At 32.4% G+C, this 23,599-nt stretch overlaps 2 protein-coding genes across 2 annotated transcripts; one reads left to right on the top strand and one right to left on the bottom strand.

The window, feature by feature from the left end:
• Positions 1-9,130: 9,130 nt before the first annotated feature.
• Positions 9,131-10,804, bottom strand: LOC139515248 (uncharacterized). Its single transcript, XM_071304811.1, has one exon. The coding sequence runs from the start codon at positions 10,802-10,804 to the stop codon at positions 9,131-9,133; it is 1,674 nt and encodes a 557-aa protein (XP_071160912.1).
• Positions 10,805-20,332: 9,528 nt separating this feature from the next.
• Positions 20,333-20,938, top strand: LOC139515247 (uncharacterized). The gene has a single exon (XM_071304810.1). It carries the CDS (start codon positions 20,333-20,335, stop codon positions 20,936-20,938), a length of 606 nt encoding a protein of 201 aa, XP_071160911.1.
• The last annotated feature ends 2,661 nt before the right edge of the window (positions 20,939-23,599 follow it).

The following is a 23,599-nucleotide window of genomic DNA, read 5'->3' as shown; positions in this document are numbered from 1 at the left end:
ATTAAATCAGGAAATAAATGCCTTTAAAGGAAACATTATTTATTTTCCTCAGACATTATTTTAAACTAAGCAAAATTTTTGTAATTATTATGTCCAAACTCCTATGGTCATAACTTTTCTATATTTACATCATTACAAAGCCTTTCATTTATTAGTAAGAGCAATAAGGAATGTAGACATTTCACTACAACAGTTTACTTTTACATTTGATTGATAATTGATCAGTAATATTTCCTAGCTGCTGTTCACTGTATGCTGCTCTTTTAAAAGTATCAATTGTGCCACTGTGACTAGCAATGTTATTGATTTTAAATGTATGTAATGATGATATATATGATATATGTATTTTGTAGGTTCTTGATGAAGAGGCAGAGGTATTTATTGTTAAAATGTGGAGACTGTTGGTGTATGAAACAGAGGCTAAAAAATTAGGACTTGTTAAATAATCATGACAGCAGTGCAATCAGTTTTCATTTCCTCATTTATTTATATCATGTTATTATGGACATTCAAATTATCTGACAGTTTGTTGTTGATTTGTGATAATGATGAATTTAACAAAATTAATGATAACTGTTGATTGATGAAACACAGTTGCAATTTTGGCAGTGAATGAATGAGACTATAATTTTGCAATTTATGCAAATTTGTAAAAAAAAAATAGTTGCAAGTTTATGCAGAAAGAGACAGTAATTATTTATTACAAAGAAGTTGGAAAGAAAGTTTATGGACCCTTGAAGTAAAATCTGTGATGGGGAGTATGTTAAAGGCAGCAGTGCTGAGCATCTCAGCTGAGGGTGAATTTGGTATGAGTGGAGGAGAATAAATGTATGTGTGTGTGTGTATGTATGTATTTGTGCTTGAATCATGAAAGAAGAATGAGGGAGTGAATTGTATATGATGTGTGATTGAAATAAAATTTTTATACACTGGATTTATAGTTTGTTTTATTCATGAACGCTAAAAATGGAGGTTGTTATTTGGAAAAAAAGGTTTTAAGTTGGAATTCATCAGAAATTTTATATATTTTTACATCTCCATCTGAAGAAGAATATCTATTTAATTGTGTTGATGTAGGAGAAGGCTAAGCTTCATTAATTTTTATTTGCTTAATGTCCAGTGGTAAATATTTCATGCATATATTCATATTCGGCTAAGTGGGTCAATGGTATCAAAGGTGAGAATTGTAACATCCACTGTAATAATGAGGCTATGTTAGACAGGGGATAGAAAGTTGGCTCACAACTGACCGTCTCTGGACTCATTTAAAGAGTTTTAACAAGGGTTAATTAGCATTTAGAGAGTGTGGCACTCTTTACATGGTCATTGTATATACTTTCTTTTTTCGACTATACTTTTCCCCACTTTAGCAAAAAGTCTAATCCCAAAAATACTGAACTCTGTTGAAAATTCAAAACTAACAGTCCGTAATCAAATTGCAAAATCGAAAGCTCAAATACATCAAACAAATGGATAACAACCGTCTTATTCCTGACTTAGTACAGGCATTTTCTACTGTAGAAGATGGTGGATTAAACCTGGTTTTATAGCTAGCTAAATTTCTAAAGCAAGGGTTATATTGCCCAAATTACAACACTAGATGTCATTGTTACGGCTGTATTCCTATAATCCTGTTCGCCCTTGTGTTAAATGAAAGTGAAACGGCAAGTAGACTATGCAGACCACAGCATTTATTTGAACAGTATCAGAATGAAGCAATATTTCATTATACGACCGCTTTTTTGGTCGTATATTGGTATCACGTTGGCGTCGTCGTCCGAAGACATTTGGTTTTTGCACTCTAACTTTAGTAAAAGTAAATAGAAATCTATGAAATTTAAACACAAGGTTAATTACCATAAAAGGAAGATTGGGATTGATTTTGAGTGTTTTGGTCCCAACAATTTAGGAATTGTGGGCCAAAAAGGGCCCAAATAAGCATTTTTCTTGGTTTTCGCACAATAACTTTAGTATAAGTGAACAGAAATCTATGAAATTTTAACATAAGGTCTATGACCACAAAAGGAAGGTTGGGATTGATTTTGGGAGTGTTAGTCCCAACAGTTTAGGAATAAGGGGCCAAAAACATTTCCCAAATAAGCATTTTTCTTGGTTTTTGCACAATAACTTTAGTGTAAGTTAATAGAAATCTATGAAATTTTAACACAAGGTTTATTTCCACAAAAGGAAGGTTTGGATTGATTTTGGGAGTTTTGGTCCCAACGAATTAGGGTCCAAAAGGGTCCAAAATTAAACTTTATTTGATTTCATCAAAAAATTAATGATTGGGGGTCTTTGATATTCCAAATTTAACCGTGTATTCAGATTCTTAATTGTTGGTCCAGTTTTCAAATTGGTCTACATTAAGGTCCAAAGGGTCCAAAATTAAACTTAGCTTGATTTTAACAAAAATTGAATTCTTGGGGTTCTTTGATATGCTGAATCTAAACATGTACTTAAATTTTTGATTATGGGCCCAGTTTTCAAGTTGGTCCAAATTGGGGTCCAAAATTATTATATTAAGTATTGTGCAATAGCAAGAAATTTTCAATTGCATAGTTTTCCACAATAGCAAGAAATCTTTAATTGCACAGTATTGTGCAATAGCAAGAAATTTGCAATTGCACAGTATTGCCCAATAGCAAGAACTCTTCAATTGCACAGTATTGTGCAATTGTAAGAAATCTTCAATTGCACAGTATTGCGCAATAGCAAGATGTATCTAATTGCACAATATTGTGCAATAGCAAGACATTTTCAATTGCACAGTTTTGCGCAATAGCAAGAAACATTCAATTGCACAGTATTGTCCCGTTTTCAAATTGGTCTACATTAAGGTCCAAAGGGTCAAAAATTAAACTTTGTTTGATTTCAACAAAAAATTTAATATATGGGGTTCTTCAATATGCTGAATCTAACCATGTATTTAGATTTTTAATATTTGGGCCTGGTTATCAAATTGGTCCACATTGAGGTCTAAAGGGTCTAAAATTGAACATTATATGATTTCATCAAAAATTGAATTCTTGGGGTTCTATGATATGCTGAATCTAACCATGCATTTAGATTTTGGATATTGGACCATAATAGGTCCAATTTAAAAATTTTAAGTTTTAAGTTTAAGTTCTTAGATCACATTCATTCTGTGTCAGAAACCTATGTTGTGTCAACTATTTAATCACAATCCAAATTCAGAGCTGTATCAAGCTTAAATGTTGTGTCCATACTTGCCCCAACTGTTCAGGGTTCGACCTCTGCGGTCGTATAATGCTGCGCTCTGCGGAGCATCTGGTTTTAGTCTTAAGTGATTGAGAGGATTAGTCATTTTTGCCAAAGATATTTTTAGGCTTCATTACAAAATCAATAAAATTTATGATTCAATATGTGAAATAAATTATGGAGAAGTGTTGCTAACAGCTAATGAGGACTATGATCTTCATCAATATATTTTAGATGGAAAATACTTCTTTTTTAAGACATAAATTTGCCTGAATGTAAAATCAAGTAGGCAATTTGCAAAATAGAATAATGTTTGGTAGCTACACAACAAAATCAAGAGAACAAAAGAACACCATGCAAAATGAGAGAAAGATATCATAGTTTTACATGCTAAATGTAATTGATGTCTTGTGGAAAACTGATATTTACAGATACACGAAAAAAAGATGTATAACAAAAAGATCCTGGTATCACATGATTTGTTGAATACTCCATCAATTTTGGTAATCATGTAATAGAAAAAACTTCCTATATAAATTAACTGTGTACAAGACTGAATTTTTCGAAATATTGAGGATTTTCTACCACATGATTTTATTACCTAAGCTGTGATTGGTAAAACCTTTCGGAATTTTGGTACCTCAATGCTCTTCATCTTCGTACTTATTTAATTGTTTAACTTTTTTTATTCAATATTCACTGTTGAGTCTTAACGAACGTATGGTGCGTATTGTGAACAACATTTTAATCTATATATAATATATATATAAATAATGAGTTTACCAAAATTGATCGATTATTCAACAACAAATCAGCAATGATCTGATAGAAGAAGACACAACAGCGATTCAGTACGTGCATGCCAAGGCTCCTGTTGTTATCAAACCAAAATACAAACAGGATTGATAAAAAATAGCAGAATGGTCATTTGAGTAGATTGTTATGCCCCACCTACGATAGTAGGGGGACATTATGTTTTCTGGTCTGTGCGTCCGTCTGTTCGTCCGTCTCTCCGTCCGTTCGTTCGTTCGTCTGTCCAGTTTCAGGTTAAAGTTTTTGGTCGAGGTAGTTTTTGATGAAGTTGAAGTCCAATCAACCTGAAACTTAGTATATATGTTCCTTATGATATGATCTTTCTAATTGTAATGTCAAATTAGAGATCTTTCAATATGTGAAATAAATTATGGAGAAGTGTTGCTAACAGCTAATGAGGACTATGATCTTCATCAATATATTTTAGATGGAAAATACTTCTTTTTTAAGACATAAATTTGCCTGAATGTAAAATCAAGTAGGCAATTTGCAAAATAGAATAATGTTTGGTAGCTACACAACAAAATCAAGAGAACAAAAGAACACCATGCAAAATGAGAGAAAGATATCATAGTTTTACATGCTAAATGTAATTGATGTCTTGTGGAAAACTGATATTTACAGATACACGAAAAAAAGATGTATAACAAAAAGATCCTGGTATCACATGATTTGTTAAATACTCCATCAATTTTGGTAATCATGTAATAGAAAATACTTCCTATATAAATTAACTGTGTACAAGACTGAATTTTTCGAAATATTGAGGATTTTCTACCACATGATTTTATTACCTAAGCTGTGATTGGTAAAACCTTTCGGAATTTTGGTACCTCAATGCTCTTCATCTTCGTACTTATTTAATTGTTTAACTTTTTTTATTCAATATTCACTGTTGAGTCTTAACGAACGTATGGTGCGTATTGTGAACAACATTTTAATCTATATATAATATATATATAAATAATGAGTTTACCAAAATTGATCGATTATTCAACAACAAATCAGCAATGAATCTGATAGAAGAAGACACAACAGCGATTCAGTACGTGCATGCCAAGGCTCCTGTTGTTATCAAACCAAAATACAAACAGGATTGATAAAAAATAGCAGAATGGTCATTTGAGTAGATTGTTATGCCCCACCTACGATAGTAGGGGGACATTATGTTTTCTGGTCTGTGCGTCCGTCTGTTCGTCCGTCTCTCCGTCCGTTCGTTCGTTCGTCTGTCCAGTTTCAGGTTAAAGTTTTTGGTCGAGGTAGTTTTTGATGAAGTTGAAGTCCAATCAACCTGAAACTTAGTATATATGTTCCTTATGATATGATCTTTCTAATTGTAATGTCAAATTAGAGATCTTTCAATATGTGAAATAAATTATGGAGAAGTGTTGCTAACAGCTAATGAGGACTATGATCTTCATCAATATATTTTAGATGGAAAATACTTCTTTTTTTAAGACATAAATTTGCCTGAATGTAAAATCAAGTAGGCAATTTGCAAAATAGAATAATGTTTGGTAGCTACACAACAAAATCAAGAGAACAAAAGAACACCATGCAAAATGAGAGAAAGATATCATAGTTTTACATGCTAAATGTAATTGATGTCTTGTGGAAAACTGATATTTACAGATACACGAAAAAAAGATGTATAACAAAAAGATCCTGGTATCACATGATTTGTTAAATACTCCATCAATTTTGGTAATCATGTAATAGAAAATACTTCCTATATAAATTAACTGTGTACAAGACTGAATTTTTCGAAATATTGAGGATTTTCTACCACATGATTTTATTACCTAAGCTGTGATTGGTAAAACCTTTCGGAATTTTGGTACCTCAATGCTCTTCATCTTCGTACTTATTTAATTGTTTAACTTTTTTTATTCAATATTCACTGTTGAGTCTTAACGAACGTATGGTGCGTATTGTGAACAACATTTTAATCTATATATAATATATATATAAATAATGAGTTTACCAAAATTGATCGATTATTCAACAACAAATCAGCAATGAATCTGATAGAAGAAGACACAACAGCGATTCAGTACGTGCATGCCAAGGCTCCTGTTGTTATCAAACCAAAATACAAACAGGATTGATAAAAAATAGCAGAATGGTCATTTGAGTAGATTGTTATGCCCCACCTACGATAGTAGGGGGACATTATGTTTTCTGGTCTGTGCGTCCGTCTGTTCGTCCGTCTCTCCGTCCGTTCGTTCGTTCGTCTGTCCAGTTTCAGGTTAAAGTTTTTGGTCGAGGTAGTTTTTGATGAAGTTGAAGTCCAATCAACCTGAAACTTAGTATATATGTTCCTTATGATATGATCTTTCTAATTGTAATGTCAAATTAGAGATCTGACCCCAAAATCACGGTCCACTGAACATAGAAAATGATAGTGCGAGTGGGGCATCCGTGTACTGGGGACACATTCTTGTTGAATTATTGATTACATTAGTTTAAACATATTTTATTTGCGTAAATGTGCAAAAGGGATGAGACACAAGTTAATCAAACTTATAAAGTCTTCTCCCATAACAATTTATAACAATAGAATATTTACAAAGCATGCATACAAACAATACATTATGTATATATATATATATATATATATATATATATATATATATATATATATATATATATATATATATATATATATATATATATATATATATATATAATATTTGAACTCTGAAAAGATGGTGTGTGATGATGTGAGTTGTAATACACAATATGCATGTATTTGCACTTTATAATGTTCTACATTACACAATAAGAAACCTCTTAGACTCTTTTATAAATTCATATACATTCTTTACAATTCTTTCATTTTCAACATTAGTTAAAGACTTATCGCCGGAGATTAAGGTGGTCAAATTTAGTAGAGAGTTATCTGGTAACCAATGTAGATTATTAAATAATTTGGTTCTTATATTCGAATAATTAGGACAATAAAAAAGAAGTGACGTGAATCTTCGAACTTAGCACCACAACTACAAGACGGATCCGAAATAATGTTGACTCTGTTAAGATCATAGTTCAAAAAAGAAGCTGAGCACCTAAGTTGTGTCAATATAATATTGAGTTTACGATTGTCAAAGTCATAATGTTTTGGTACTTGGGCTTTTGAATTCAATTTAAGATTTTTTAGTTCGGTTTTAAATTTACCTAAAGAGTCAATGTTGCGGGTCACCACATTAAGGTTATTCCACAGTCGTATTGTTGAAGGTATGAAGGACTCTTGGGTTAATGAAAGTCTACAAAAAGGGTATATTATATCATTCCCATTACGTAATGGATAAACAGCTGTACTTTGGATTGTTGGTGGAATTGAATTGCAAAGATAGGCTGGTGCATTATTATGTTGAATATTATAGAATAATTGTAACTTTCTTCTTTCTCTTCGTTCAGCTAGAGTTTCCCAACCAATCTCATCATAAATAATTCTATTACTTGTAAAAATAGGAAGACCTGTTACAATTCTGGCTGCCTCAAGCTGCAGCTGTTCTAATTTTTTACAACAACCCACACCCATATTATCCCAAACTTCACATGCATATTCGAGTAGCGGTCTAATAAAAGTCAAGTAAAGCTTTTCTAAGTTGCTCCTACTTATCCTGTACTTTAATTTTATAAGTACATTTAAATGTTTAGATACATTTTTTATGATATTTTCCACATGGGTATTCCATTTAGCATTTACTAAATGTAACACCCAAGTGTTTGTGGTAACTGTAACTTCAATAATGATTACATAATGGTACACTCGGATAACATTTCGCTTTATATACGTTATAGCATATTAAAAATTTACAGTTACAGTTTAAATCATTTTGAACAATTTTCAAGTAAAACATACTACATACCAATCATGAGGTAATACATATACTACTACTAGTAATACTACAAAATACTAGTAAGTAAATGTTTAAGATTCTTAAAAAAATACCATATTTTGAATATGATTTTATGTTCTCTCCCCTGAAATGTATTGTTGATATTCTTTTAAACTACTAACAGATTAGCACAGTTAACAGCAAGTGCATCATCCAGTAAAAAAAATATACTGCTTTATAGCTAATGTTGGACTGATGTAAAAAAAAAAATGAACATGAAATTCAGCATGACTGCATTTTTACTTGATTATGGCTTAGTTCAACACCATGTCATTTGCGTAAAGTTATTAAAACCTATTCACTCCTTTACAATATAAACGCACACACTACATTAACCAGCTTGCAAGTATATGTTAGCTGGACAAACTGTGTACCCTACATGCATAAATACACAAAAAAAATACAAAAGTCTAAAATAGAAAACTAACCGAAATATTGACAACATATTATTTTAAATATTTATTTCTTATCCGTAATTAGCACAACTTTTTTTAAATTTGAATCCTGAATCCTGTTCAACTTTGTACTTGTTTGGCTTTATAAATATTTTGATATGAGCGTCACTGAGAATTCTTATGTAGATGAAACGCGCATTTGGCGTGTAAAATTATAAGCCTGGTACCTTTGATAACTAATTACCCTAAGCATATCTAATGTAATAAGTCTTTAAAATTATTAAAGTTGTGACTAAAAATTGCAAGATGAGTGTTTAGACGAACTAAACATGTACCCACGCATACATAATTGCAGAACGAAACGACACAGCTCACATCTTGTAAAAAATCTAAATCTTAATGGTATACACGACTTTAAAATCGAAACAGAAGACTACTTATATCAGTTTAAAATCCAAACATCGGTATTGTTTCTATACGAAAACGCACATACCATAGACAAAAACTGTAGATTTATGATGAGTGACAACAAACGTCATCCCAAAATTATCTTGATATTCATAACAAATATAATGAAGAAAAAGCTAGAATATGTATTAGCCGCCTACATACTAAAAACAAGTTCTAGCTTGAAACTGAAGGAGAACTTAATCGCTGCATGTATTTCGTGTTTCATAACATCCTTTCAACCCCTAACTATTTTGACTTCGTCGTACTTTTTTTGGCTTATAGCTTACTAATTAGAAATGTTAATAAAATTGTTAGTTAATCAGAAGGTTTTTTTTCTTGCCATTTGTTTCATTTGCAGTTGAAAACCAAAATACTTTCATCGGATCCACTGTTTGAAACGTACAGCTTACTATATGTCTTGTTGAACGCAACACTCACAGGGTTATCGAGTCTATCTGATTTCGTTAACAGAATACTATCGACTTCACAATCTGCTGTCAGGCGATGTAATTCACTAAAGTCGTAACATGCGACGTAAACATTTCTTTTTGAATCTAATGTCATTCCTATTGGATTTTCTAGCTCGCAATTTGAAATGAAGGTTCCATCTAATTTCAAACTATGAACTTTCTTGTTACCGCTATATTCACTGCAATATAGCACTTCATCTTTGGCGCTTATAAATGGCACGATGGAAGATATAGTACCTGTACCGATTTTAATCGATTTAAGACATTTCCCTTTCATTTTCTCAATGAAATGCACATTACCACAGCTACCACCGACAATAATTGTATCACGAACTACTGCAATACCATAAATGGAACTGTCCTCAATAATAACTTGAAGTTGTCTTCCAGGAACCAGGCTTTCTATATTGACGAATTGAATAATTTTGACATCAGCCAAACTAACAACTGCTTCTTCTGTGTGTGGTATTATAGCTATACCAAATATCCTACTGGAAATAGTGCACGTTTGAACCTGAGTTCCATCCTCTGTGTATGCCATTAAATTATTTGCTGAGTGATTATCATTACACAGAAGTAATATATTGTCGTCAGTAACAACTATACATGTGATTCGGCCAGGGGGTACACAAATTTTCTTTTCAAACTCGAACCTTGTTGGTACAATGCCATGTGTTTGTTGTTTTTGCGCTTGCTTATGTTTAGGAAGCTGGTATGACACTGAACATGGAGAAGTAGTACGTTTAACTAATCCGATAGAGCTTATTGCAGATGTCAAATCTACCTGTTCAAAATCTATGCCATACGTTTCTTGAGACAGAATAAACTCTTGAAGATTTTTGGACTGTATGGTAATTTCCGACTTTACTGCATTGAGCAGGATAAGCAGCTGACTTTCGGAACCTTGTTTAATAAGAACATTGATTTGTTCCCATATTTCTTCTATATCTTTTTCTTTTGTTTCCGCTTCAGACAGATCTGTGGATGCTTTTTCGTGAAGTTCTTTCTCCAAAGCTTCAACACCAGTGGAAAGTTTGTTTTCCAGATAGTCCAGATGCTTATCTATATCACTTCTGAACTTTATTATTTTTCGTAGTATTAGTTCTTTAGACTGTCCGACTCGGTTCTTGTTACTCTGCCTATCCTCTACTAACTCCTTTGTCGATTTGCGTAAAACAGCAATATCTTTAATTATATCATCAAGCATGACTGAAGACTTTATCCCTTTTGCCGCGACATCTATTGGCAGAATCTTACCACAAGTTCGATGGGTGTTGGCCATACATGATCGGCATAGTAAGCAATCATGATCTGCACAGAAAAATTCTAAATGCATATCTTGATGATCGTTACAGTATTTATTTAACTTGAATGCACGACCGGTTAAATCAGACACTTCAACCACGTGATGACCACTAGTAATCTTCAGAGCGCTGTGGACAGTTGTGCAATCTGAGCATAGCGCATCGTCGCAATCAGTGCAAAACTTTATGGCCTTAGAGGATTTCTTCAGTCTGGAACATGGGTCACATATTAACACAGTAGATGCCATCCTGAAACAATAGACACACTATATACATATTTTTGTTTATGTACTTCGATACACCAGAAGATGAAATTACTAAATATTGTTTAGAAGCTTATTTGAAAATTGCTTCGGCGCATGCAATTTGTAATATTGTTGTGTTGTTTTTGGTTTATAGTAAAGTACATGAGTATTTACTACTTTTGTGGAAAGATTCCAAACTGGAATCAAACGTCGACGGGCATTTCATTCGTTTCAATTGGAGGAATTATTCATATTTCATGTATGCAAAGATAAGTGTTTTAGTTGCGCTGAACAAAACTATTAAACTTGCGCAATTTTAAATTTAATAAATCCATTATAAGCGGTCATGTGTACTACTTGTTTCTTGAGTGAAATAGTTATTATTTTGCTGTTCTGTTTTTTTTTTAGCAGATGAATGATTAATTTTTAGGTATTTTACAGTTAAAATAATAAAGCATGCAAACCAAGAGTTTAAATGACTTGCTTGTCAACTTTGCTTTGTTGTTTGCTCAGACATTGTAATTAAGATTGACACATAAATTCAATGGGTAGGTGGAATATAACAGTCTGTTTACCATACACAAGGGTTTAATTGGTCAATGAATATCAAGATTGTTTCCAAAAAATAATATCCATTGTCCAATCAACTCTTTTTTTATATAGTAAACAAACTGTTACTCCGCCTCTCCATTGAATTTAGGTGTCAATCTTAATTACATTGCCTGAGCAAACAAATAAACAAAGTTTGCAAGCAAGGCATTTAGACTCGTGGTTTGCACATATGTACAGTAGTTGTCGTCAGTTTATGTAGTTCATACGTGTTTCTCGTTTCTCGTTTTTATATAGATTAGACCGTTGGTTTTCCCGTTTGAATGGTTTTACATTATTAATTTGTGGGGCCCTTTATAGCTTGCTGTTCGGTGTGAGCCAAGGCTCCGTTTTGAAGGCCGTACCTTGACCGATAATGGTTTATTTTTATATATTGTTATTTTGATGGAGAGTTGTCTCATTGCCACTAATATCACATCTTCCTATATCTATTTATTATTTTAACTGTATACATCAAAGGGGCGATACATGATCTTAGATTGCTTGAATGTTTCTCATTATGTTATTGTGCTATGGTAAGATTTTGGTATTCTTGTCTTTTGTCTTTTGTTTTTGCTAATTGTGCTCTAATTGTCTATATGCATGCGTGTATCTATGTTACAAATGTGTTTGTTTGTATAGTGTTTAAGATTATATATAGCTTTGACGGCTGTACCCCTATTTTTGACATTTTTTCCTATTATGTTTGATTGTTTTTTACACACATTGTTGTCAATATAATGGAATTTTATGCGACTGTCATACAAGTGAGGGGTTTAGCCAGCTATAAAAAAGGGTTTATCCCCCGTTTTCTACATAAAAAATGCTTGTACCGAGTCAGGAATATAACAGTTGTTATCCATTCATTTCACGTGTTTGAGCTTATGTTTTTGCCTTTTGATTACGGACTTGCCGTTTGAATTTTCTTCTGAGTTCGGTATATTTTTATATTATATTTTTCAATATTTGGGAATGTGGATTTTCATCCATCTTACCTTATATGGAGGAAAAAATTACACAACAGGATACCCAAATACAGTAAATGGCATTTCGGTTTAGATTTAAAGATTATGCAGGTTGTAGAAGTCATCATTAAAACGAAACGCCAGACCGATAAGATTTGTTCAATTAACATATGATTTATAATTAAAAACAACAGCGTATATCATGTACGATTTTCTCCCTATTCCCTATTCAACTAATGTTTCATATTTTTTTCAATTTTGTATGAAAATTGGTCAATAATGTTTTGTTTTTTTTATTTTGATTGCTTCCTTTCCAAATCCAAGTAGGCGTAGTCAGACTAATAACAAGGTTTGAGCTTGAAATCAATGAACTGATGTAGACCCCTCCCATAATTTGATTTCTTATAACAAGCAATCAACAGATGTATAGTATAGTACATGGAATTACATCAAAATCGCACTTTTAATTTTTGAAGCTTTATACAACAGCAGTTATTTTCATCAACTATCGCAATACAATTAAATGCAATTTCCATTTATATTTAGTTTTGACAACTTCTGTAGCAACGAAAAAATGCAACATTCATCGACCGTAAGTTTCGTTTTTTTTTAATAAATAAACGTATTAAATGTTTTGTAGACTAAGAGTACTTTGTTCTTGCAAACTTACCTTCTATGTATATCTTAATTCTCTTCAAGAATACTTTTGGCTTAATTATAATATATAAACTGATGTCTACCTGGTTGAAATGCAGGGATATATTTAAAAAGGTATAACGGAAGTATTGGTGACGGGACAACTTATCTCCCTTCCAAAGTTCAACTTATTTTTTTGTTACTTCTTACTATAATTTTTTAACTAGATTTACGTTGAGTACAGACAAACCTGTGAACCTGGAAAAGTTTTTAGGCATGTCAAAAACTGAATAATTTGTGCATTTTATGTTTCAGGAAATAGAAAAAAATATACCTGTATTTGAAATAATCCTCTTCTGTACTCACAGAAGGTTCCAAATTTAGTTTCGACGATGTTGAACATATTTTATCTTGTTATAATTGAATTGTTTAGTATTGTTTGATATGGAGGAATGGGTGACCCGTATCAAATATAATTCAGGTGTTTGAAAATCGATCTACGAAATTCGACACACCATTGACTTACTATCGCCTTAATTCTATTATTTTAACCAAGTTCTGCAAGTTTCATATAGGAATATCCAATTCCTGGAAATACCAAACGCATTTAAAATAGTTTTACCATGCTTTCAAAATTTGAAGGTCCTCATTTGACAGGTCTTTCGAGTAGTAAGTAAGTAAAACTTTGTTTTAATTCGACATATTGACAAGCATTAGAGCAAGCTCTTTTGAGATTTTCACCGAAAACAAAAAAAAATCGATAACAGATAAAACAAATTATGCAAGTAGATAGTTACGAACCAGGGCAACTGTGACTGCCAGCATTAAACACATAAAGAAGCACACTTTTAAAACAGACTATAGAAGAGATTATGATTTTACAGACTTTAAAATGAAGTCTGACTCAGTAGATGATAACAACTAATATTATTTTTTATTATTTCAAAAAAGTTCAAACTCTGGTGAACCTTAAAGCGGATTAATTTATTGTTATAATAAGTTAAACAAAAAACTGACATGCCCTTTCCAAGTCCGTTCATTAGGATTTAGTGAATTGCGTAGTGGTACACAATTATTTGGGAGGTGAATGTTGGTTTTATAATAAACATTTTCATCAAAAGGAAACGTCTAATTTTTTAAGTCAATGGTGTAACCAAAAGACAAATTAGTAGTGTAAGAGCTATCTTTCTCAAGATTTCAGCATTTACAATAGTTTCTCCCTTAGCAATGTTAACTGTAAGCATGTTATGCAAAAGAAAACAAACGTTCATGTTGAAAATTTAGTGAAAAAATCTTAAAAGTAAGTAAAAGCTATATCGTAAATGAAAATAGTGTCCATTGTGTACCCCTATATATATATAAATTTTTTAAATCCTGAACTTTGAATTATGAAATATATTGATTGTAGAAACATGTACCATGCACAACATATAGAAAAGGGGAATGGACCACTTATTTTGTAACCAAATCTTAAAATACACCTTAATATCATTGGGGTTACTGTCAATGGTGAGACAACTTTGATAATATAACACCATTGACTAGTTTATTAGGTACCAGTTTAGTAACACCACTGAATATCTTATGACTATTAGACTAATTAGTAAATTAGACTATTTACCGGATTTGTTATCACATAAGCAACACGACGGGTATCACATGTTGAGCAGGATCTGCTTACCCTTAGATCACCCCTAGTTTTTGGTGGGGTTCGTGTTGCTTATTCTTTAGTTTTCTATGTTGTGTCATGTGTACTATTGTTTGTCTGTTTGTCTTTTTCATATTTAGCCATGGGGTTGTCAGTTTATTTTCGATTTATGTGTTTGAATGTCCCTTTGGTATCTTTCGTCCCTCTTTTATGACAATCAGCATTGTCTTTGGTGTTTATTTCATGTTTAACAAGCAAAACATCATATTATTTATGAAAAACAATACTTATTTAACAATGTTTTAACAACATCATGTATTACATATATAAAGTTTTCACAAACTGATGTATGCTGGTAACCAATGACACTACTTAGTAACACAATTGACATTTTTAGTTATTGATGTTATGTTATTTAATTTCAGATTTTTTAGCCTTAGATTTTTTCGTTTTCTTTTGATCGGTGTTCTTGGTTTTGTGTTCAGTGCTTAATAAAAAAAAGTAAAATTTGAAATGTGTTGTCAATGGTGATACTTTTGTGTCATTGGAGTTACTAAAGGTCAGTGGTGTTACTTTATAAAAATGCAATAATTTTTATCTTTTTATTAACAAATGAAAGTGTTTTAGGTCTGAAACAATAGAGTGACATCACAACATAGAAAGACACACTATGAAATATCATTTGAAATGGCTTAACTCAATCAAAAGACTTGTTTTTGCAAGGAATTTATTCATTTCTTGGTAACATACCTTGTCTTCGTTTTTACCTATGATGGTTGGATTAAAGTTTTCGGATTCCATATATATTGTATAACTTCTCTACAATTATGATGTGTAAATTGCTGGTTGGAAGTTTGTAAATGTGCAGCAGGTTGTTATCGCGACTTTAGACTCAGTGGTCAGATTTAAGTTTATTGATGATATCTTATTTAGTAGCTGTATACGCTATTGGAAATGTTTTACTGTGTGCAGTGTAGCAAAAACATATACTAACTCGTTAACATATTGAATTGGAGTCAAGTTGAAGAGTCATAGTCATATGATCTATAGATACACAAATAGAGTTGTATAACAAAAAGATACTGGTATCAGATGACTTCAAAATTAATAAAATCTGTTATTTGCGTGTTCGGGAAAATGAACTTACTGAACATTATTTATAATAAACACTGCACCATGAGCGCATGATACGCCCGACGTCTTGTGTGGAAGTTTTATGCAATAATCATAAATAGTTTCTGAGAAAGTTTTAAGCAATAACCATATATTGTTTTTGAGACACGGCGGGACATGTGAAACCCCCAACTCTGTTTTTTTTTTTTTTTACAAAAAACTAAATATCACTAAAATAAAATATTGAATCAAAACCAAAAAGTATACAGATCTTTAGATTAATATAACAAAGAAGTGTGTAAAGTCTTAAGCAATATTCATAAATTATTTTTGAGATACGGCGCGACATGTAAAAAAAAACTCCCCTGTTTAACAAAATACTCAATAACTCCAAAATAAAGTTTTAAATCATCACCAAAAAGTATACAGATCTTTAGATTAATATAACAAAGAAGTGTGTAAAGTTTTCAGCAATAATCATAAATTGTTTTTGAGATACGGCACAACATGTAAAAAAAACCTCCCCCTTTTTTACAAAATACTCAATAACTCAAAAATGAAATTTTGAATCATCACCAAAAAGTATACAGATCTTTAGATTAATATAACAAAGACATGTGTAAAGTCGTTCTCAAGTTACGGTGCGACATGTTTACGCCGGACAGACGGACGGACGGACAGACGGACGGACACCGGACATTTGTATACCATAATACGTCCCGTCAAAATTTTGACGGGCGTATAAAAATGCCAGAGTCTACATATCTCGTCAATATAATGACATACAAGTTATAGTTACGCTAGCTATAAAATCAGGTTTAATCCACCATTTTTGTAATAAAGAAATACATGTTTATGTGACCTCCTACTGTTTTCTGTTCTATGGTCGGGTTGTTGTCTCTTTGACACATTCCTCATTTCCATTCTCAATTGTATTATGTGGGGAATAAGACAGTTGTTTCTATTCGTTTGATGTGTTTGAGCTTTTGATTTTGCCCTTTGTTATTTACAGTAAGAAGTCTGTAAACTGTAACTGTTTATTCTGAGTATGCTTTAAACACTTATACAAAGCAAACAATCATCTACGTGTAACGCTATGATGGATTATCTATGTAAGTAAATATGACATAACAAGTAAAAATGTAAAAATTGGGTATAACGATCAACATTGTGTTATAATATCTTAATAAATATATATAATCATACAACTATGTCAACAATGGAAAACAAAAATAGCATGTGGACACACTAGAGACACAATATATAAGCACATCATTAAGAATACAAATAATTAAATAAAACAAATGTGGGATGTATAAATACTGAGCCACGCCAAAAGGATGTTACCAGACCAATCCAATGTGAGGTAGAAACATACTTTAGCTGTACGAAATTCTGGAAAGATAATGTTTAAGATCCTAAACAAAATGGCCCTAGTTTAGATTTGCTTCACCGAGATGCGATGCCCACTCCCTTCAAAAGTATTGTTGATATTCATTTCTAACAACTGAGATATTTGCAAAGTTAACAGCAAGTGTCACATCCAGTAAAATAAATTGATATTGGTTAATTTTGGACTGATGTGAAAACACAAACTAAATATGAAATTTATCGTAAATGCATGTTAAGTTGATTGCAGCTTAGTTCCTGCGTAAAATTAAAAAAAAATCTTAGTCCTGATCATATAAACTCCTTTAATATATACACAAACACCGTATAAAACAGCTTGAAAAGTAAATGTTACCTTGACAAACCATGTAGCTTACAAGTTACATGCATAAATACACAAAAAAAGACAAAATGCTGAAATAAAAAAACCAAAATCGAAATCTTGATAACATATTACCCAACTCATATTTAATGTACACATAGTCTACATAATTATATGAGTTGTAGCCTGACACTTGTACGATGAGTTACGGACAAACCATGTGCCAATCACATATATAATTGCAGAATAAAACGACAAAGTTATCTATCTTGTCAAAAACAAGAATATGCACGGCTGAAGTTAGGGAAAGAAAACTACTTTAAATTAATAGTTAAAAATCCAGACAATGGGATTAATACAACAAAAATAAAGCGAGTACAATAGACAAGAACTTCTAAGTCTTCGATAAGTGACAACATTGTGAAAAAATTATTTTATTATTTAGAACAGATAAAAAGAAGGAAATGCTAGAATATATATTAACCGCCTGCATGATAAATTTTAGTTTGAAAACTGAATGGAGTTATTTGTCGGATTTCATGATTTGTAGTCTTCTTTCAATCTTTTGGGACTTTCATTAATTTTTATGCTTAAAAAAACTAATATTTATGCTAAATATAATTTTATTTTTTAAATCTGTAATTTTTTTTTATTGTTCATTTGCAATTAAAAATCAAAACACTTCTATCAGAACCAGAGTATGAAATGTACAACTTGCTAAATGTCTTGTTGAAAGCAACACTCATTGGTCGGTCAATTCCATCCGCTTTCTTCAACATAATATCATCGATTTTACAGTCTGATGACAGACGATGTAGGCAATGAGAGTCGTAACACGTGATGTAAATATTTCCTTTTGAGTCTAGTGTAATACCCAATGGATTGTATAGTTCACCAAAGTCGTAAGATTCGACGCAAACATTACTTTTTGAATCTAATGTCATTCCTATTGGATTTTCTAGCTCACAATTTGAAATTAAACTTCCATCCAGTTTCAATCTATGCACTTTCTTGTTACCGCTATGTTCACAGCAGTATATTACGTCATCTTTAGCATTAATAAATGGCACGATGGAACGTATAGCACCTGGACCGATTTTAATCGTTTTTAGACATTTCCCTCTCATTTTCTCAATGAAATGAACATTACCACAGCTACCACCGACAACAATGGAATCACAAACTACTGCAATACCATAAATGGAATTGTCCTCAATAACAATTTTAATTTGTCTACCAGGGCCCAGGCTTACTGTATTGACGAATTGAATAATCTTGACGTCAGCCAAACTAATAACTGCTTCTTCGGTGTGTGGTACTATAGCTATACCATATACCCTATTGAAAATAGTGCACGGTTGAACATGTTCAACTTCCTCCGTGCATGCTTTTATATTATTTTTAAAGGGACTCACCATGTCATTACAAAGAAGAAATCTATTGTCGTCAGTTACAGCTATACATGAAATTCTACTCAAGGTTGTGGTATCTTTCTTTTCAAACTCGAACCTTATCGGTACCTTCACTTGTGTTTGTTGTATCTTGGATTGCATATGTTTAGGAGGCTGGTATGACACTGAACATGGGGGAAGACGTCGGCTTCACTAATCCCATGAAACTTATGGAAAATATCAAATCTACCTGTGCAAAATGCAAGCCATTCATTTTTTAGAGATAAAATCATTTCCTGAAATTTTATTAATTGTTTGGTAATTTTCGGTCTTACTTCATTCAGCAGGATAAGCAATTGACTTTCGAAACCATGTTTTGAAAGAAAATTGACTCGTTCCCATATGTCTTCTATATTTTTTTCCCTAGTTACTGCCTCAGATAGCCCTATGGATGCGTTTTCATCCAGTTCTCTCGCTTTTATATAAACATCAGAGGATAGTTTCTGTAAGATTTGAAATATTCAAATTTGAAATATAAGTTTATTATTAATTAATTGTTTAACTAACGTATTCATTTATTTTTGTAAGAATACGAAACTCAGTTTTTACTATTTATTTATGAAAGCGCTAATGTAACGTTGCGCTCTTTTGAACAACACATTTTCCCGTTTCTGTTTTGTGACGTTTCGCCTTTGACGTGCGCTTCGTCGTCTAGACTTTATTTGATTACATACGGATGCACATTGTTTTTTATTAGACAGATTATAGTTGAGAATTGTACGAATCACATAAAGTTTAACTTAAGGGCGAAGAGATGAGTATGCGATTGTTAGCGACCATATGATTTTATGAATAAAAGATAGATACATGGTGCAAACTAACTGTTTTGGTTAATGAACTTATCCGATCAAAAGGGCGCCTAAATTATGACTTAAGCACTTGTCCCGTAATACTGCCAAACAAACATCACGTGACTACGCTTATCATCCGTTATTATCACGAAACCACGGGACACGTGGGAAAACAACAGGTGCTTGCAGCTTCTCGTGAAAAATATTGGATATTGAAAGGATCCAGTGCTGTGAAGACAGTTATCGATCGTTGCGTACCATGCAAACGACAACATGGCCCGTTTTGTAAACAGCAGATGGCACCCCTACTCGAGGAACAGATGACTGCAGACAAACCTCCTTTTACCTTTGTCGGAGTTGACTACTTTGGTCCATTAAACGTTAAACTTGGACGGTCAGTTGTTAAGAGATATGGATGCCTCTTTACCTGCCTTACAACAAGAGCGGTTCATATAGAAATAGCCCACAGTTTAAATACGGATTCTTTTATTTCAGCCTTTCAACGCTTTACAAGTAGACGAGGCATTCCCGAAAAGTCTACAGTGATAATGGAACAAATTTCGTTGGCGGTGAAATCGAACTTCGAAAAAACATTGAACAATGGAATAAAGCAACTATATCAAATTATATGCTACACAAGGACATTATTTGGACATTTAATCCACCATATGCAAGTCACCGCGGTGGTGCATGGGAACGAATGATTCGTTCAACAAGGAACATTTTTAAAGCACTGATCAATCAACAACTACTTAGCGATGAACAATTACTGACATTTATGGCCGAAACTGAGCGTATTATGAATGATAGACCGATAACAGCAATAAGTGACGATTGTCGTGATTTACCAGTTTTAACGCCAAATATGCTATTATTGATGAAGAGCAACACGTCAACACCACAAGGTGTGTTTGACAAAAAGGATATATATGCAAAACGTTGGTGGAAACAAATACAACACCTAGCGAATGAATTCTGGAAACGTTGGTTGAGGGAATACTTACCAACCCTACATCAAAGAAGAAAATGGCAGAGGGAAGAACGAGATGTTGAAATAGACGATATTGTTTTAGTTGCTGATGAACGTATACAGAGAGGACAATGGCCTTTAGGTAGAATAGTCGAGGTCACAAGGAGCCGTGATGGTCACATCCGTAGCTGCGTGGTCAAAACTAGTCAGTCACATATTTTGAGACCTATAAATAAACTATGCTTACTCGAGTGTTCTAAATAGAACTATTTTTTATTGGTGACAAAATTGTATTACATTTTTCAAACTGTATTAAGAAATTATTTGGTAATTTCATTGTGGGGAGTGTAAGATTTGAAATATTCAAATTTGAAATATAAGTTTATTATTAATTGATTGTTTAACTAACGTATTCATTTATTTTTGTAAGAATACGAAACTCAGTTTTTACTATTTATTTATGAAAGCGCTAATGTAACGTTGCGCTCTTTTGAACAACACATTTTCCCGTTTCTGTTTTGTGACGTTTCGCCTTTGACGTGCGCTTCGTCGTCTAGACTTTATTTGATTACATACGGATGCACATTGTTTTTTATTAGACAGATTATAGTTGAGAATTGTACGAATCACATAAAGTTTAACTTAAGGGCGAAGAGATGAGTATGCGATTGTTAGCGACCATATGATTTTATGAATAAAAGATAGATACATGATGCAAACTAACTCGCATACTCATCTCTTCGCCCTTAAGTTAAACTTTATGTGATTCGTACAGTTTCTTTTTTAATTTGTCGAGATGCTTATAAATATCTTTTCTGAACTGTGTTATCTTTTGTAGTGTCGATTCTTTGGTCCTTCCTCCGTGTTTCTTGTTCTTCTTTCTATCTTCTACTAACTCCTTTGTCGACTTCAATAAAGAACCAATATCTTTACAAATATCATCAAACATGACTGTATACTTTATTCCTTTTGCCGCGACATCTAGTGGTAGAATCTTGCCACAAGTAAGATGGGCATTAGCCATACATTATCAACATAGAAAGGAATCGTGATCTGAACAGAAAAACTCTAAAGGCAATTCTTCATGATCGTTGCAGATTTGTTTCAAATTGAATGCACGGTCAGTTAATGCAGACGCATCAACAACGTTGTGCGAAATAGTAAACTTTAGAGCACCGTGAGCAGTAGAGCAGTCTGAACAAAGTACATCGTCACAATCTGTGCAAAACTTTAAAGGGTCCGTGGATTTATTCAGTCTAGAACATGGGTCACATATCAACACATTAGATGCCATCTTGAAATGATAGACTAAATAGTTACATTTAATTTGATGATGTACTTTGATATACCTGAAGACAACATAACTAAAACTTGTTAAGAAGCTTATTTGAAACGCGCTTCGGTTCTTAAATATATTGTTGGTTTTGGTTTTGGTATATATTTTAGTACATCAGTTTTTACTACTTTTTCTGAAAGATTCCAAAGAAGAATTAAACGTATATACCAGGGGTATAATTTAACACGCTCAGATCAAAATTGAAATAAAGCCAAACAAGTACAAAGTTGAAGAGCATTGAGCACCCACAATTCCAAAAAAACGTTGTGCTTAGTTCAGCTATTCCTGGATAAGAAAATCCTTATTTCATTTAAAAAATTCAAAGTTTTGTAACATAAACTTAACATTGACAAAGAAAACTTAACGTTGCTTATAGTTTAAGAAAAACAGACCAAAATACAAAAACTTAATACTTAGCAATGAACCGTGAAAATGAGGCCAAGGTCAAATAAAACCTGAGCGACTGACAAATAGATCTTAAATAATTCCATACATCAAATATAATTGACCTATTGCATATACTATAAAAGAAAAGACTATAACTAAAAAACTTGTTTTTTTAATATAAAACAAGTATTCACCTGTTACATCAACCCTCAGTTGCCCAGGGGAGCAACTAAAGGGGACCCAATTTTTACAGTCTCATTTGTCGGGAAAAAAGCAAATGAGAAAAAAACTCCCACTATAAATTATTAACATCAACCTTTAAAAATATTATCTATCCTTGTACAAATGTACATGTACCTGCAATCATTATCGATCTATATATAACTTAAAAACTTAACTACCCCTGAACCATGAAAAAGAGGTAAAGATCAGATGACACCTGCCAGCTAGACATGTACACATTATAATCATTCTATACACCAAATAAAGTAGACATATTGCATACAGTATAAGAAAACCAGACCCAAAATTTAGCTATAACCACTGAACCTCAAAAATAAGGTCAAGGTCAGATAACACCTGCTAGTTTGACATGTACACCTTACAGTGCTTCCATATACCGAATATACTAAACCTATTGCTTATAGTATCTGAGATATGGACTTAAACTTATTCACTGATCCATGAAATAAGGTTGAGGTCAAGTGAAAACTGTATGACGTGCATGAGGAACTTGCAAGGTACACACATACTTAATATACTATTTTAAAGGTCTATTTCTGAAATTTATTCTTTCATACTTTTGATTTTTTATGCTTACATTGACTATGTGAAATTTTTAAATTGTTTGTATGTACATTGAACGATAAATGTATCTGACGTCAGACACGCAAAGCAATGAATGTGTTTGAAGATAGATGTTTTTGTGTTCTGTTAAATTGTTCCTTTTAAAGTTGTTACACGATGATGACTGCCTTTCCCATATTTTGACTATTTTATTTATTGTGTTTATTTAGTTAACACATTATTGTAAATATAACGGAATTTGATGAGACTGTCATCAAAGTGAAAGGGTAAGCGCTATAGAACCAGGTTTAATCGACCATTTTCTACATTTGAAAATTCATGTACCAAGTCAGGAATATGACAGTTCTTGTCCAATCGTTTTTGATGCGTTTTGTATTTTATTTTTGCCATGTCAT

This window comes from Mytilus edulis, chromosome 3 (assembly GCF_963676685.1).
Source record: "Mytilus edulis chromosome 3, xbMytEdul2.2, whole genome shotgun sequence".
In the NCBI taxonomy this organism is placed as follows: Eukaryota; Metazoa; Mollusca; class Bivalvia; order Mytilida; family Mytilidae; genus Mytilus; species Mytilus edulis.
This window is presented reverse-complemented; position numbering and strand designations above follow the sequence as displayed.